The 16,186-nt window shown below is 51.0% G+C and overlaps 1 protein-coding gene across 11 annotated transcripts in view; it reads right to left on the minus strand.

Moving 5' to 3' along the window:
- The window catches only part of MAN1C1 (mannosidase alpha class 1C member 1), a 155,278-nt gene that overhangs the window by 21,206 nt on the left and 117,886 nt on the right, over nucleotides 1-16,186 (minus strand). For 10 of the 11 annotated variants that reach the window (XM_081586642.1, XM_081586646.1, XM_081586641.1 and 7 more), the window contains 3 exons: nucleotides 13,946-14,040; nucleotides 8,258-8,384; nucleotides 1,623-1,716 (listed from right to left, as the gene is read on the minus strand). The exons of the other annotated variant lie outside the window; for it this stretch is intronic. In XM_081586642.1, coding sequence (XP_081442768.1) covers nucleotides 1,623-1,716; nucleotides 8,258-8,384; nucleotides 13,946-14,040 — 316 coding nt within the window. The remainder of the gene's footprint in view (nucleotides 1-1,622; nucleotides 1,717-8,257; nucleotides 8,385-13,945; nucleotides 14,041-16,186) is intronic. 11 annotated transcript variants of the gene reach the window in all.

Here is a 16,186-nt window from a genome sequence, read left to right on the forward strand (position 1 = left end):
ACTGTCTCTACCCGTGGCCATAATCTGTAATTCAAACCTTCATTTTCCCCTGGCACTTCTGAATTTGGTAGGTGTGTTTTGGTTATAAATACTTTGCGTTTCTCCAAGTGGTTTTTGCAGGAGGCTCCTTGGGAATGAGGTCATCACCAAGGAAAATTCCCGGGTCGAATTTTCTGGGCCTCCTGGACCGGCGGATCCCAGAGGCTCTGACTTGGAAGGACAGGCTGCTGCAGTTTCCTCACAGTATCCCTGCTGGCCGGCCAGCTGGCCCTCCAGGCCCTGCTTGCATACTTTTGGTGACGGGTGCTTATTACCTGTTGAGACAACTCATGCTATCTTTTTTTTTTTTTAAGTCTTTTTTTGAATTTGTTACGATATCACTTCTGTTTTATGTTTTGGTTTTTTGGCCTTGAGGCATGTGAGAGCTTAGCTCCGCACCAGGGATTCAACCCTGCATTGGAAGGCAACGTCTTAACAACTGCACCGCCAAGGAAATCCTAACCCATGTCACCCTCGGAGAATGAACCGAAATCTGTTTACTGCAGCTTTTGACCATTGCTCCCACGCCCTTCTGTTGTACACAAAGATCATAGCTCTAGCTCGTCTCCCATTTTGCAAGAGAGGAAACCAGGGCTCAAAGAGAAGAAGTGACAGTCCCCCTGCCCCCCGCCCCACCACCGAGTGGGCAGGAATTAAGACTCAGGTTCACCTTGTCCCTGAGCCCTTGCTGATGACATTACAACTGGGATCGGAGGCAGGGAAAGGGGTAAGGTGAAAAAAAAAAAAGGTAAGGGTAAAGGGAAAGGGTCCTTGTCTGGGTAGAGGCAGTGGAGGTGGGGCCTTCAGCAAGTCTTGGGAAGCCTCGAGAGGCAGGTCGCATGGAACCAATTTGTGCTGACTGTGACCACATGACTAGGGCCTTGGTCAAAAAGGCAAGGCAGAGCTGGGCTTCTCAACAGTGGGGCAATACTGGACGCTTAGAGACTTTAACACTCCCCTGCCTGAGAGTCCCACAGACCCCATTCTGTTTCAGTAGGTGGAGCTGGGGGCTGTGAATGAGGCTGCAGAGGAGACCTACAGCTGTCTGGTTGAAAAAAAAAGCCTCTGAACATAAAGAGCTGGAAATCCTAGCACCGATTTTTATAGGTGTAAGACATCAGTGAGGAACTCATGATTTTTATATTGCTGTATAGGTAGGATCTGCTTAAATGTTTTTTTAAGAAATTAAAGTTGGAGGAAGGGAACCAGACGAAGGGGGCTGGGAGGGGATTGCATGGCTTTTCTTGGAGCCACGTTTGGAGTAAACCTCTAACTGGAGCACTCTTGCAAGTTTGGGGGAGGATGAAGGAGGTTTCGGTGAGCATCAGAAGAGATGGAAGGCTGCAGCCTTGCTGGAAGGCTGGGGATGGCTGGCACGCGGGCGATGCAGAGGGCGGGCCTCACAGCTGTCACAACGGCAATGGCAACAGTAATGAGCACTCCCCACGGCACCTGGCAGGAGGGTGGTACCCAGGAGCCCTGAGCAAATCCATTCCCCCCTCACTGGGCCCAGGTGCCTTGCACAGCCTGGCGGGCGGGGAAGCTGGGCAGAAATCCAGTGGACCAGGGGCACCTGTACTCACGTTGCATCCAGTTCCCGCTCACCGGGCTGAGGAAGTTGGGATAGAGGCCGAAGGGCTTGTCAATTTCCTGAAGGACCTTTCGGATGTTCCTGACCTGCCAAGAGATGCACACCAGGCACATCTTTACTTTCTCCAAGGAGCCAGCTGACTCTCAGCCCACTGAGGACCAGGGTGGCTGATTCCAGTCCAGAGAGGAAAACATTCCGACAAGGGAGGAAGGGAGAGCTGGGTAACCAGCAGTCGGCTCCAATCTGGAGGTCAGGAGAGGGGCCCTTGTGCCCAAGAGTGGGCTGCGGCAGGACATGGTCACAGTGGGGCCCGACCTCCCACCTCTGTGCTGACCGATCTGCCAGGAGCCCTGCCAGTCTCCCTTCCCCACCTCACCCCTTCCTCACTGTGTGTGGATTTTGGGGACGAGTCTTTTTACGAGGGGCTTCGTATAAGTGATAGTCACTCATTTGTAAGTGCTAGACAAAACTCTTTTTAACAGTCAGAAATGGTTAAATATTGGCAGTTTCACATAGCTCAGCCTGGTAATATGTTGTTTTATCTGACACAGTAGGAACCATTCCAGAAGGGAGGCTCCTTAGCATCCTGGTGCCCTAATAGGCATCTTGGGGTTTTAATAACAACTGTAACAGCTGTTAACACTTCTCAGTTGCTCTGAGCCAGACCCATCAGATACACGATCGCCACCCCTCCTAATAGTCCATACAGGATTATCATCTCAATTTAACCGACAAGAAACCAGGGTGTCAGAGAGGTACAGTCACTTGTCCATGGTCACGGGGCTTGTAAGTGGCAGAACCAGGGCGTGAGTCTGGTCTGTCCATCCACACGGAATGGCCCCAGGTCCAACAGGGATCACGGCAGGGACCGTGCAGCAGCCTGCAACAGAGGCTGTCCCCACTGGAGCAGGAGGCTGGATCTGCAGCCTTCGGGGCTGTGAAGGGCATGACATGGGATTCAGCAAGGCTTTATCCATGAGGGGCTGTTGTCTGGCAGAACATGAAATCTTCCAGTGCAGACTCCGCAGGACAGAAAGGTCCTTGGGGACAGAGCTGTAGCATGCTCGCAGATTTATCTACAAGCCGAGGAGCAGTGTTTTAGCTGTCAGACCTTTCTTTCCTGGCACAGAAGCTCGCTTGCACTTTGCTTTGCCACATTAGATTTCATATCCATTTATGCTAACGGAGTCCATTGTGGGGGCCAGGACTGTGCTTGCCCATGAGTTACTCTTGATTGTCCTGGTGGTGAGCAGTGAAGCGGGCTAAATGAGCTCCCCTGGGGAGTGCGGGTGCTTCCAGAATCGGGGCCAATTTGTTAACTGCCAATAATCGCCTGTGTGGCTGAGAGGAGCTACCCCACGTCCGAGGTAAGGGATGGCGGCGGCGCTTTGTAGGAGCAGCCGCGAAGAGAGACTGCGCGTTCAAAGTAAGAGAAACCCAGGTAAGACGGTGGGCACTGAGAGAAGAGATTGGGGGCAGACAGGGTGAAATTACAGTCACGGACAACTAGCCAATCTGATCATATGGACCACAGCCTTGTCTAACTCAGTGAAACCAAGCCATGCCGTGTGGGGCCACCCAAGATGGACGGGTCATGGTGGAGAGGTCTGACAGAATGTGGTCCACTGGAGAAGGGCATGGCAAACCACTCAGTATTCTTGCCTTGAGAACCCCATGAACAGTATGAAAAGGTAAAAAGATAGGACACTGAAAGATGAAGTCCCCAGGTCAGTAGGAGCCCAATATGCTACAGTGAGAGATCAGTGGAGAAATAACTACAGAAAGAATGAAGGGATGGAGCCAAAGCAAAAACAACACTCAGTTGTGAATGGGACTGGTGATAGAAACAAGATTCAATGCTGTAAAGAGCAATACTGCCTAGGAACCTGGAATGTTAGGTCCATGAATCAGGGCAAATTGGAAGTGGTCAAACAGGAGATGACAAGAGTGAACATCGACATTCTAGGAATCAGTGAACTAAGATGGACTGGAATGGGTGAATTTAACTCAGATGACCATTATATATACTACTGTGGGCAGGAATCCCTTAGAAGAAATGGAGTAGCCATCATGGTCAACAAAAGAGCCCAAAATGCAGTACTTGGATGCAATCTCAAAAACGACATAATGATCTCTGTTCGTTTCCAAGGCAATCCTTTCAATATCACGGTAATTCAAGTCTATGCCCCGACCAGTAACGCCAAAGAAGCTGAAGTTGAACAGTTCTATGAAGACCTACAAGACCTTCTAGAACTAACACCCAAAAAAGATGTCCTTCTCATTATAGGGGACTGGAATGCAAAAGTAGGAAGTCAAGAAACACCTGGAGTAACAGGCAAATTTGGCCTTGGAGTACAGAATGAAGCAGGGCAAAGGCTAATAGAGTTCTGCCAAGAGAACACACTGGTCATAGCAAATGCCCTCTTCCAACAACACAAGAGAAGACTCTACACATGGACATCACCAGATGGTCAACATCGAAATCAGATTGATTATATTCTTTGCAACCAAAGATGGAGAAGCTCTAGACAGTCAGCAAAAACAAGACCAGGAGCTGACTGTGGATCAGATCATGAACTCCTTATTACCAAATTCAGACTGAAATGGAAGAAAGTGGAGAAAACCACTAGACCATTCAGGTATGACCTAAATCAAATCCCTTATGATTATAGAGTGGAAGTGAGAAATAGATTTAAAGGACTAGATCTGATAGACAGAATGCCTGAAGAACTATGGATAGAGGTTCATGACATTGTACAGGAGACAGGAATCAAGACCATCCCTGAGAAAACGAAATGCAAAAAAGCAAAATGGCTGTCTGAGGAGGCCTTACAAAGAGCTATGAAAAGACGGGAAGTGAAAAGCAAAGGAGAAAAGGAAAGATATACTCATCTGAATGCAGAGTTCCAAAGAATAGCAAGGAGAGATAAGAAAGCCTTCCTCAGAGATCAATGCAAAGAAATAGAGGGAAAAAAATAGAATGGGAAAGACTAGTGATCTTTTCAAGAAAATTAGAGACACCAAGGGAACATTTCATGCTGGGCTCAATAAAGGACAGAAATGGTAGGGACCTAACAGAAGCAGAAGATTTTAAGAAGAGGTGGCAAGAATACACAGAATTGTACAAAAAAGTTCTTCATGACCCAGACAATCACGATGGTGTGATCACTCATCTAGAGCCAGACATCCTGGAATGTGAAGTCAAGTGGGCCTTAGGAGGCAACACCATGAATAAAGCTATTAGAGGTGATGGAATTCCAGTTGAGCTATTTCAAATCCTGAAAGATGACGCTGTGAAAGTGCTACACTCAATATGCCAGCAAATATGGAAAACTCAGCAGTGGCCACAGGACTGGAAAAGGTCAGTTTTCATTCCAATCCCAAAGAAAAGCAATGCTAAAGAATGCTCAAACTACTGCACAATTGCACTCATCTCACATGCTAGTAAAGTAATGCTTAAAATTCTCCAAGCCAGGTTTCAGGAATACATGAACCATGAACTTCCAGATGTTCGAGCTGGTTTTAGAAAAGGCAGAGGAACCAGAGATCAAATTGCCAACATCCGCTGGATCATTGAAAAAGCAAGTGAGTACCAGAAAAACATCTATTTCTGCTTTATTGACTATGCCAAAGCCTTTGACTGTGTGGATCACAATAAACTGTGGAAAATTCTTCAAGAGATGGGCATACCAGACCATCTGACCTGCCTCTTGAGAAACCAGTATGCAGGTCAGGAAGCAACAATTAGAACTGGACATGGAAAAACAGACTGGTTCCAAATAGGAAAAGGAGTATGTCAAGGCTATATATTGTCACCCTGCTTATTTAACTTATATGCAGAGTACGTCATGAGAAATGCTGGGCTGGAGGAAGCACAAGCTGGAATCAAGAGAAATATCAATAACCTCAGATATGCAGATGACACCACCCTTATGGCAGAAAGTGAAGAACTAGAGAGCCTCTTGATGAAAGTGAAAGTGGAGAGTAACAAAGTTGGCTTAAAGCTCAACATTCAGAAAACTAAGATCATGGCATCTGGTCCCATCGCTTCATGGCAGGTAGATGGGGAAACAGTGGTTGACTTTATTTTTCTGGGCTCCAAAATCACTGCAGATGATGATTGCAGCCATGAAATTAAAAGATGCTTACTCCTTGGAAGGAAAGTTATGACCAAACTAGATAGCATATTAAAAAGCAGAGACATTACTTTGCCAACAAAGGTCCGTCTAGTCAACGCTATGGCTTTTCCAGTGGTCACGTATGGATGTGAGAGTTGGACTATAAAGAAAGCTGAGTGCTGAAGAATTGATGCTTTTGAACTGTGGTATTGGAGAAGACTCTCGAGAGTCCCTTGGACTACAAGGAGATCCAACCAGTCCATCCTAAAGGAAATCAGTCCTGGGTGTTCATTGGAAGGACTGATGTTGAAGCTGAACTCCAATTCTTTGGCCACCTGATGCAAAGAGCTGACCCATTGGAAAAGACCCTGATGCTGGGAAAGATTGAGGGCAGAAGGAGAAAAGGACGACAGAGGATGAGATGGCTGGATGGCATCACCGACTCGATGGACATGGGTTGGGGTGGACTCAGGGAGTTGGTGACGGACAGGGAGGCCTGGCATGCTCCGGTTCATGGGGTCGCAAAGAGTTGGACACGACTGAACGACTGAACTGAACTGAAGTGAATTGCCTGTGTGAGAGGCATGACTGGGGTAATCAAAGGAGCTGGAGAATGTAAATGTAGCGACAGACAGGTGGAGGGACTCTTGTGAAAGAGCTGGAAGCCTGCTGTAGTGATCTGGTCTTGAAAGAGCATGGGTTTCAGGGCCAGAAAGTCCTGGGTTTGAGTCTTGGCTTAATCACTTACCAGATGGATGACTCAGGACAGGTGACTGAACCTCTCTGAGTCTCAGTGTCCTCCTCTGTCAGATGGGGATAAAAGAGGACACACCTCTCAGGCTTGGTGGGAAAATCAGAGCCACTGTACAGAACCCAGCACGTCGTAGGTGCTCAGGCAGCGGCATCTCCAGTCTAGCAGGAAGTAGAGCAACTCCTCGCCTCACTCCTCTCTGAGCAACTGTGAGCCCGGCTTAAGAGCAGTGGAAACAGGGAGGCTGGGGGCAAAGAGGGCTTGGAGTTGGGCAAAAGGACTGGAATATAAGATTCATCGGAAGTGGGATTGAATTGACTCCACGAGCTCTGGAGTGGGGTGTCCCGGTGAGGAAGAGTCCTCTCAATATAAGGAGGGGCTTCTGAAGCTTGGTCTGACAACATGAGGGGCTGTTTAAGGGTGGTAGTGAGCCCCAGTGCTGAGGAAGTGATCAAGGGGTTGAAAAACTCTTCTTGAGATTCTTGAGAAAGCTTGGGTGGAGTCCCACATTGAGTAAGCGGTGGTTCTCAACCTGACATCAAAAAGCACATGGGTGCTGTTTTTTTTCTTTAAGACTTTTTTTTTTTTGATGTGGACCATTTTAAAAATCTTTATTGAATTTGTTACAATATTGCTTCTGTTTTACCTTTTGGTTTTTTTGGGCAGGTAGGATCTTAGGTCTCCGACCAGGAATCAAACCCACACCCCACCACCCTGCACTAGAGGACAAAACCTTAACCACTGGCTCTCCAGGGAAGTCCCGTATGGGTGCTTATTTAAAATGCAGATTCCTGGGCTTGGGATGACACTCAGAAATCTGCTTCTTCACCAGCCAGCGTGCTAGGTGATGCTTTGAGGCTGGTTGGCTGATGTAACCCCGGGAGCCACTGGTAGTGGTGTGGCTCTGTGACCTCCTGGCTCCCTTGGCATTCTAAGAGACTAACACGGGACCAGGGAAGAGAAGGCTTTGGCAGTGGGTGGGTGGGTGGGGTGTCTCCTGCTTCCCGGAGGGCAGGACCTTATCACCCTACAGGGCCAGGACTTGGGAAGGGACAAGCGCCATCAGCGGGTGGTGTGGGTCCACTTTCCTTCTTTGGGTTTAGAGTTAAATCTACGGGGACACTTCCAGGTGGGACTGCCCTGGGCTGTGACCCCTGAGAAATCGCTCCTTCTGGAGGGCTTCACAGGGCAGGGGCAGCTGTCAGGAGGGACAAAGGGCTGGACACTAGCTCTCTGCACCCCTGTGGTCTTAGCCAGCTGAGTAATTGAGAAGGAACAGACGTGAGCCTCTGCTGTGGAGGGAAATCGCTTTGCCAGCCTGCCGACAGCATGAGCTAGACGGGCATCTGGAAGCGCTAAGGTAGGCAGATCTCACCCAAAGAAGTTAAATGTCTCTGGAAAGGGGACTTCGGTGCCGGGTGGCCAGTTCCTGCCATTGCAAGCTGGTGCCTAGGTTTCCCTGGCTGTACTTTCTCCAGATTTCACAAGTGTGCAGTTGCCACTGAGCTCACACATATACCAGGGAAAACCTTCTCGCTGGCAGCCATGTCTCTTCCCCGCTTACTCCTTGTCCTCACCTTCCCTGCCACCTGGCATCGGCTACAATTAGGCAACTATTTGCTACACTGGCCCTGGCTGCGGGCTTTCAGCTCCCTCACCCTCCACCCTCAGCTGGCCCGTGGTCCATCTCCCCCTCACAGGCTGAATGCTCACCCTCTGCTCTCTGCAAGGGAAAGAAGGAGCAGAGAGAAGACTTGCCTTTTCTGCGAAGACCTGGTTGCCAGAGAGCTGGGTGAGGTGTAAGAACTCCAAGTGCAGGGATCCAAACTCCGCCAGGATGCTGCTGCTCCCTGCCATGGCCCAGCCCCAGCTCCTGTTGGAGCCGCTGCAAAGACAGAAGCAGCCGCGGTCACCCCCTGCCGGTGGGGCTGGCTTCTCTGCTCCGTGGGGGAGCACCTACTATGTGCTGGGCACTGGACTAGGAGCTTCACCACACAATCCCAGTGAATCCTCCCTGGGGGTCGATACTGTTCATACCCCCCATTTATCTCATGAGGATGTTCAGGTTGGTGAGAAACTCGCCTACAGGTCATTTAAACCCAGGGCTGTCTGACAGGCAATAGTCTTTGTTTCTATGGTCAAGTAGCTCCTGTAAGACGTGTGGGCTCTCGAAGGACACGAGCAGAGCTGTCTTGGTGGCCAAGACCTGGCACAGACATGATGCTAAATTTACAGGCGATAGGGATAATGCTGGCAGGGACCACAAAGACCCCCCAGAACATTCTATCTCCATCCACTTGTTCAAGGGCAACTGATCACACACAATCATCGTTGCTGCGTGTGGAGGGTAAACAGTGCATGGGCGGGGTCCAAAGTGGGGGCTGATGAGAGGGACACCACTTGGTCCTTTCCTTCCCTCCACAGTCACTGCTGCCCATGGACTCACAACGGACTCCATCTGGAAATTTGAGGAACCCATACCTGAAGGGTGGAACCCATACCTGAAGGGTGGATGATTCTTCTAAGACCACCCACCAGGGATGACCCAGACCCTGGGAAGTCTGAGGTTAGGGATGAAAGCAGCAGGGGCTCTCTGAGCAAAGGTCTCCTCGCCGCAGAGATGCACGCATCTCATGAACACCTTAGATGGGTCACCAGCATGCCTTGGCGACCCCGCCGGAGAAGGCTGTCAGCTAACTGTGTCCTCCCTTTCCTTGAAAGTACTGGGTGCTTTTAAGGAGGAAGAGTGCAGAGGCAGGGCCTCGGGTAATCCTCCCATCTGCCCCTTTCACAGATGGGGAAAACAAGGCACAGAATGGTGATGTCACTGCCCGGGATCACACAGTTAAGTGGAGGAGCTGGGACCCTGGCTCTGTCCGCCCTCTGTCTCCCAAGGACAGGACCTAGGAGGGCAAGTGTGGGTCTGGGAGGTCACAGTTGGCCAGCTGAGGGGCCTTGCTTTATCCAGGTGGGCTGGGGCTCCCCTGAGGTTGCCTTTCTCCTCTCTGATGTGGTTTCAGGAAACTCTTGCAGAAACAGATGGAACAGTTCAAGGATCTTTTGGAGCAATAACCTCAATAAACACACCCAGTTCCTTGGGTATTACTCTGACTTGGGGCAGGTGGGGAGGGAGGGGTTGCACAGAGGGGAAATTTGAGTTCTAGATAGTAAATAAAACAGCTTCCAGATACAGGCACTGTCCACATCATGACTGCATTTAAAGCCCACAAGATTAAGCACCGTTAATCCCTGAGGAAAACGGAGGGAACTGAGCTGGCTTTAGAAGCTCAGAACAGGTAGGTGGTGGTGGAAGCAGGATTCGAACTGAGATCTGTTGGCCTCGGCCTCAGAGGTCCCCCAGATGGCCCCATATCCACCCCGAGAGAAGGGGAAGCTGACTCCTCTGTGTTCCTCTTCCCTCCAGGCCAGGAGACCTCTTTCTTCAGCCTGTGACCTCAGTGGGAACCGCAGGCACCCACAGAGGGCTTCCTGAATAATTGATGCTTCCTGCCCTGGCAGAGAAATTCAAGGTAAACAAAAAAAAGCCCCACCCATGACCAGCAGTCTTTTGTTGTCCTTTTCCTTACAGGAGCCTCTCCTTCCTTCCCCTCCCTCCCAAAGCTCACCCTCCCAAGTGGGCCTTCAGTAGTGGAGTCGCCCTGGGCAGGGGCAGGCGGTGGGCCAGCGCTTTCCTCTCTCCAACCTGGCCTCTCATACTGGCTCCCCCAGTTCCCAGCTAGGAGACCTCAGGTGGGTCAGGGAATTCCTGCAGACCCCGGTCTCCTCATCTCCACACCTCATAGAGTCATTGTAAGTTATAAATTACGCACGCGACGACTGTCATTGTAACCATTATGTAATAATGCACACTAAATTATGTTGTCTGTTAGAGTTAAGTTCTTGATATGTGCCAGGCAGCAATGGTATCTTATTTTACCTTCACATCCAACTGCAGGGGTAGATAGCAATATTCTTATTTCACAGGTTAGGACAGTCAGACTCAGAGAGGGGTAGACACTTTTTCAAGGTCACACAGTAACTGATAGTGTTAGCTGAGCTGCAAGCAAATCCAAATCCTAGGTCCTTTGTGCCCCAAGTGCATCTGTTCTGGGCAGCATCCATTCAGAGACCAGGAGGTCTTCTGATCGGCCTTGTGACTGGTGGGCTGAGGGAAGCGGGTCTGCTTCCCTCCCTGCCTTTTAAGCCTGCAAGTGGGCCTGCAGCCTGCATTTTCTCCCCTGGTGTGAGGACTGCTCCCTAATACCCCTCCCCAGCCTAGCAGAAGCTTCTCTGTGTGTGTTACCTGTGTGTGTACACATGTGTATGGTATCAACACAATCGTTGATTCTGGAACCAGGCAGAGACTGGATTCTAATTTCTAACTTTGCTGCTGGGTGACCTTGGGTAAGTTACCTCACCTCTCTGAGTCTGTTTCATCACTTTAAAGTGGGGTCCATGTGGTTGCTGTGTGACGAAGAGAGAGAATCCATAATGTCGTGCTTGGGACACGGTAACCATTCGACCAACCTGAATAATTATCACCACATAGATGCATGTGTGTGGCAGAAGTGTGCACTTGTAAACACATATTTGGGTGTGAATCTGTGCACGTAGGGATGGGAGAGAGTGTGAGACAAAGGTGAGGTTGGATCTCTGAGTCTTTATGATTAGGGTGAGTGACAGTGGGGTGCACGCGTGTGTGTGAGCCTGAGTGGGTGAAAGCTACCTGGAGAGGCTGATTCAGCTGCAGAGGCCCTGGGACTGGACACCTCCCCTCTCCTAGAGTCATAGGTCATGGCTGCCCCCTGCCTCTGCCTCCCAGGCCTGCCGCCAGGGAGGAGGAGTGGTCACGCTAACTTGGGGACCACCACCCCTCAGGGTCCTCCTCCTAGTTACTGCCCCTCCTCCTAGGGCCCCAGGCAGAGCTGCCCACAGCCAGCCCCGTGTTGGGCAGGGGCAGCAGCATGGACCCTGCTGCTCCAACAGGCCCTCTCCAAAGGCAACACTCAGTGCCATGCCCCCAGGGCTGTATACATCCCTGACGTTTTCCCTGGTGGAACCAGGAGGCATTTTTAGCAACAGGCTCTCTTACCCAGAAAATGAGAGGGAGGTGTTGCCAGGAAATATGCATTTACATACATATGTATATAGCACTGGCAGCATGCAAACAGCCTAAAAATAAGTGCGCTTTCTTAATCAGAAATGTCAGGATCTATGTGAGATCAGGTCTGGGCTCTGAGGGACCCGGGAAAGGCAGGCGGCCAGGGCCGTGGAGTGTGGGGCTTGCTGGGAGTCAGGGGAGGTGGGTGCCGTGTATGGAGGAGGGAGGGGTGCCTGAGCTAAGGTCTTATCCTGACCCCAGGCAGGGAGGCCCGAGAAGCTAGACCCGGGACATAGAGTCAGAATCACAGGGTGCTTATGTCTTGGCTCCGAGACATCTGGCCATGTTTCTCCAGGATCAGTGTTTGTGGGAAAGGAACCTGAAAAGAGATCCAACTGTCCACCTCTGAGGAGTCAAGCCTGGCACCGAGATGGTGCTTCGATGGGTCCCTAGGGTTCCTCGCTGGCCTGTTATAGAGACTGAAGTGACATCACTCCCCAGGAATCCTTTCAGACCAGAGATGGTAAGTCAAGATGCTGAGCAGGCCGAGTCCCCTCTTCTTTGCAAGGCCCCAGAGGGTGGGACCTCCTCCAGACAGACAGGGGCGGTGGGGACTCTACCTGAGCCCAGAAACTCTGCCTACCCTCCCCTGTGGGGCTGAGATTCCTGAGATAAGAAACTGCTTCAGGAGATGGGACGGGAAGTCAGTGTGATGGAAATACTACAGCTCTTCCCCCTGGGTCGGGCTGTAGCAGGGCCTAAAGGACAGCCCCAGAGGGCTCCCTGGGTGCCTGGGGATGGGCTCTTGCCTTCTACTGAGACTCTGTTCCACGCAGCGATGGGCGGCAGGGTTCCTGCCTGAGGGAGAGCCAGGTGGGCATCAGGAGCACAGCTGTTGATCCGAAATGAAATGAGTTAAAAGTTGGCCCCATTACCTGTGAGCTAGAAGACCTTGGGTAGCGGCCATAACATAAATATCGACCCTAAAGGACTGCTGTGCAGAGTGTGATAGGTGAGGCATTGAGTGAAATCCCCAGCATGTCGCCAGGCACAGTGACCGCTCAATAAACGTCAGGATCAGCAATCACCGGAGTCGGCCTCTCGTCCCACACACGGTGCTTCGAGTGAACATGTGTGGAAGTAGTGAACAAAGAAGGGGACATGCGTCCTGCCCTCAAGAAGCTACAGGGCTGGTGGGGGAACGTGGAGGATGAGGGTAATGAGGGGCACACGAAGCAGAGAGAGCACCTGGTGGCCAGGAGAGGTGAGGATGCTCTTGGCTTCTGGAGAAGGTGGCAGCTGAGCCAGGCTCTGATGGCCAGAGAAGCGGCGAGAAGCCCAGGGAACAAAAAGATGGAGGGCAGGCAAGGCAGTGGGGTGCACAGGGGTCTCCAGGAGCAAGCTGCACGCTCCTCAATGGATCTTAGGGCCTGCTGGCCACTGTTCCCTTGACTTTCACCCCGCCCTTCCCCTCTGGGAAGCAGGTAAGTCCCCGAAGTCTTTGGAGCGGGCTGGAGCTGCAGCCTGGCTCCACCTGCTCCAGCCACATCCCCCAGGGTCCCGTCCACTCTGGTTCTGGGACTTGGTGAATGTCCAGAAAGACGCTAGCTCCCACACTGAATTAAGCAACCCTTCAGGAGGGAAAATGATGGAAGCGGCCAGTGAAAATCAATGGCCAGAAGAAAGAAGCATACCCGTGGTTTCTTGCTTAGTGGAGTCACATGCAACATTTTGGGTCTTATCCAACACTTCTGGTGTAATCCACATTTTTCTTGTGAGGAGAATTTGTTTTTGTAGGGGGGACCCACAATAAATATTATTGAAGATGGAGTTGGAAGTCCTGGGCTCAGGTCCTAGATGGCCCTTTACTGGCTTATGTGACCTCAGCCAGGGTCTTTCCTCCTTGGAGTCTGAGCCTCCATGGGGTCGATGTTTTGAGAAGCCCCTCTGGGCTCCTGAGACTTAGCTCTGAAAGGGCTGAGGGTGAGGGTCACCAAACCAAGGTCCCTCTGTCCATGGTCCTGACTCCCCAGCAGCTGCAGATTCCCGCCTGAGGTGGGCGGTGTGATGTCCCTCCTGGCCACGGATCCCAGCGGGGGAGGGGGGTGGTTGGGGCACAGCTGTGGGGCTGTGAGTCATGGCAGCATTACAGGAGAATCCCAGGGGCACGGCGACCCCCCTCTCCACACCAGGAAGATCGAGTGAGCCCTTGGCTAAGGCTGGCTTTCACTATGCCACCCATTCCCTGTGATTCCCACACCAGAATCATCCCCACCCCACCCTGTGCCTCAGTTTCCATGCAGATGCAGCCAAAGCCACAAGGGGGAAACCAGAAGGCATTCTACCTTTTGAAGTTCACCACGCCTTTTGGGATTCCCGTGGGGGTGTCAAAGGCTGGCAGGAGTTTCTCTCCCAGCTTGATGGCCTTTATCCGGAACACCTGTAAAGATAGGGTCAAAGGGCACTGTGAATCCTGGCAGATGAGCCCACCAAGGCAGCTGGACCCAGAGTGGGAGGTTTATTAGGCTCTAGGGTCAGACGGGCCTGGACGTGAACCTGACTCCATGATTTCCTGGCTCAATTCCCCTCCTTGTTTATAAACCAAGGACCATACTACCTTCCTCAGAGGGTTGCTGGTGGCAGGAAAATCAGATAACGGTTGTAAAGCACCTACTGTGGTGTCAGGACCGGGATGAAGGCTCAGTGATTATGCTGTGATTAGGGTGACTGTTGGGAAGACGGAGCAATCAGGGCAGTGGGTCACCAATGTCAGTGCCAGCCTGCACTGCAGCACCAGTGCTGCCCAGGCTGGGCGCATGGGAAGCACCTTCAGACAGAATGTAAGGAGCACTGGACTGGGAGCCCCAGGCCTTGCTCCTCAACTTGGCTTCCGTGCGCTTCTCAGCAAACCTCTGCCTTCCCCCACGCCGTAAACCCAGGGGAAGGGCCTTTCCCCGCTGACATTCTGCCCATTGTTCCTGTTTTACAGCAGGAAAGGTGAATGGCTAAACCAGGGATATGATGGCTAGGGACCCCAGGTGTCAGGGGCCCTGCCCAAGGCTCTGGGCCGCTCAAACTGTTCTGATTAATTCAAAATGACCTGTGACCCTCCGAGGAAATAAATCATCAAGGAAGTTGCAACAATTTAACTTTATGGCTATTTATTCCAGTGTTGTTTACAATAGTAGAAAAAGTGGAAATACACTAAATATCAAGTAACAGGGAGATGGTGAAATTATGGCTTTTAAGTGCAACCACTGAAGTGATGTTGGAGACGGTTATTTTATAGCAAAAAAAAGGGGGTTTATGATCTATTAAGAGAAAATATTTCACAATGGTGTAATTCAACTTTTGCATGAGGAAAGGTTGGGAAAACACTGAAATATTAACAATGGTCTTCCCAAAGGACTAGGCTCATGGAGGATTTTTATTTTCTTCTTTTGGTTTATCTCTATTTTCTGTGCTATTTTTACAATAAAAGCAAACCCACAAAAAGGTTATTTATTTTTTTAAAAAATGAGATGCAAGTCCCCAAGCAACCACTCCTGGTAGACAACAAGCGTTTCCTTTCACTTCGGGGCTCCAAGGGGGTCTCATGCACTGACCCCTCTGTGTGTTGTTGCAAGACGAAGCGCTCCTGAGGTCTCTCCTTCTAACATATGCAATTTATAGCTGCTCAGGCAGCCGTCTGGGGACCACAGCGGAGAAGGAGTTTGTGAACACCTGGGATGTGGATTAGAAGGCTCTGTGGAGCAGATGTGATTCTTGTTTAGGAAGGAGGGTGGGAGGGAGGCAGGGAGATGCAATAATTGCACCTGGGGACTGGCTGTGATGGGTGAGAGATGATAATGTCCAGTGCCAGAGAGTGGGCCTGAGAAGTGGGTACAGGGGCAGCAAAGCAGAATCCCTAGGGAGTTTGTCTAGACACTAGATTCCAAAGCCTCAAGTCACCCCAGAAGCCACCGGTTCAGTAACAAGGGGCTCTTGTTTGAAGGTCCTGATATCTTCATTTGACCCCCAGGGGGGCTGAGCACAGAGGCACAAAGGAACCCACGGGGACTTGACACAAAGCTAGGGCTCCAGCCTGCCCTCTGCTCGAGGACTCCAAGCTAACTCCTCTGAAATGCTCCTCTCTGCCAGCAAACCACATCTCCTCCTTTGGAAGGCCCTCCTGCCAACTGGTACAGCAGGGTCTCAACCATCCCAGGGAGGATGCTGGGGGACTGTGTAGATAGGAGTAGTACCACAGGAGATAGAAAGCCCGTCCTCCTCATCGTTTGGAAATGATGTGTCTTATCTACGTGACCTTCAATCCTTGCAACAGCCTTGGGGAAGACAAAACTTGAGTCTCAGAGAAGCAATTTGCCCAAGGTTGTGGAGCTATGTTATGTGGCTCTTTTCCAGGACACCATGCTGCCTCACCAACACAGAGAGATTCAGCCTCAGACTGTCATGGTAGACAATGGGCAGTGGCCTCCTAGTTCCAGAACAGAGGTGAGAGAGACTGGCAGAAATTACGCGCCATAGAGTGGAAAGGGCTCTGGACTGGGAGTCAGAGCCCAGGTTTAGATCTCCCAGCTGGGCAG

This window comes from Giraffa tippelskirchi, chromosome 3, assembly GCF_054371585.1.
Source record: "Giraffa tippelskirchi isolate mGirTip1 chromosome 3, T2T-mGirTip1v1.2.pri, whole genome shotgun sequence".
NCBI classification, from domain to species: domain Eukaryota; kingdom Metazoa; phylum Chordata; class Mammalia; order Artiodactyla; family Giraffidae; genus Giraffa; species Giraffa tippelskirchi.